Source organism: Aplysia californica, unplaced genomic scaffold, assembly GCF_000002075.1.
Source record: "Aplysia californica isolate F4 #8 unplaced genomic scaffold, AplCal3.0 scaffold00045, whole genome shotgun sequence".
NCBI lineage: Eukaryota > Metazoa > Mollusca > Gastropoda > Aplysiida > Aplysiidae > Aplysia > Aplysia californica.
This window is the reverse complement of record NW_004797315.1, coordinates 1,947,051-1,948,275: the sequence shown is the minus strand read 5'-3', so window position 1 is coordinate 1,948,275 and position 1,225 is coordinate 1,947,051. Positions and strand designations below refer to the sequence as shown.

At 46.7% G+C, this 1,225-nt stretch overlaps 1 protein-coding gene across 1 annotated transcript in view; it reads left to right on the top strand.

The window, feature by feature from the left end:
* The window catches only part of LOC101857231 (CCR4-NOT transcription complex subunit 6-like), a 19,414-nt gene extending 18,416 nt beyond the window's left edge, over positions 1-998 (top strand). The window contains exon 6 of the mRNA XM_035968200.1: positions 865-998. Coding sequence (XP_035824093.1) covers positions 865-998 — 134 coding nt within the window. The remainder of the gene's footprint in view (positions 1-864) is intronic.
* Positions 999-1,225: the final 227 nt, after the last annotated feature.

The following is a 1,225-nucleotide window of genomic DNA, read 5'->3' as shown; positions in this document are numbered from 1 at the left end:
TGTTTCATGTATCATCTCAACACACCCCCCCCCCCCACCCCCTTTTTTCCCCCTCCTTGTCTTGCGTTGTAATGTGTTGGTGTGTTGTGTTACCGTGCGCCCTGAACTCTGTTGGTGCATGTATTGTGCTGGAGTGTGGTATAATGGGCTACCTTGGTTTGATTCCACAAAAGGGCGTTCTTGAGTTAAGAACATTTTGGTTTTTGCGTAGTTTTCGGCGGGCTTCCGCTCCAGGTCTAGCGGATTACCCTGGTTCGAATCCCCAGTGAAACGTTCTTGAACTTTCACCGCCTCTTTTCTTTCCTTTCCTTTTCTTTGTTGTTGTTTGTGTCTTCTTTCTTGCTTCTTTTTCAGATTGTGTGTCGAAGTTGTTGTTTTTTTTCCTTTACTAAAGAAACACAGCAAACCCCACCAGTCCACCCCCCCCCCCTTTTCAAAGCAAAACCCCATTCAGCTGGGTTTAGCACTGACAGACAAGAGTCGAAGCAGCCCGTCCCGTAAAGGATTTGATTTACACCAATGGGCGGGGAAAACGTTAACGATCAGAATGAAAGGGTAGGTGGTTGGCGGGTTCTCCTTTGTGGTTTGCTCCTCCTTTCTTATAAAAAATATGTCGTCTCTATCTCCCCCCCCCCCCTTTCCCCTTCTTTTTTGTGTTTGTTCCTCTCTTGTATCACCTGTAATCTTCGGCTCTTATATGTCTTTTTTGTGTTTGTTCCTCTCTTGTATCACCTGTAATCTTCGGCTCTTATATGACCTTAAACTATGTTGCAAGTGCCGTAAAACACCGACTAAAACAAGAATCAGAGGTCATTATCATCAGTCCTAAGGTGTGAAGACTGTTGTGTCTAACGTTGTTGCTAGGTGGCGCCATGATGTCACGCCCAGGGCCAGGGCCAGGCCCAGGCTCAGGCTGCTTGCGTAGACGCCCTGTGGCCGTTCTGAGAACCCGTGACAATCTTTTAGCACGACCACACTTCCCGGTTTCCAGCTTTTGAATACTTCTACTGTCTTTTCTTCACCCTTTTCGCTCCGGTTCTCTTTTCACAAATTTTCTATTTTACGTTTTCCACTGGTCGGTGTGTATGTTTCGTAGGCGCTTCGCTGTCGCACTCGGGAGACCCGAGATTTCCAAGTGGGAATAAATTTCCCGGTTCCCAGCTTTTGAATGCTGTCTTTCAACTCTTTAGGCATGTTTGTTTCGTTCACACTTACGCTCTCTCTT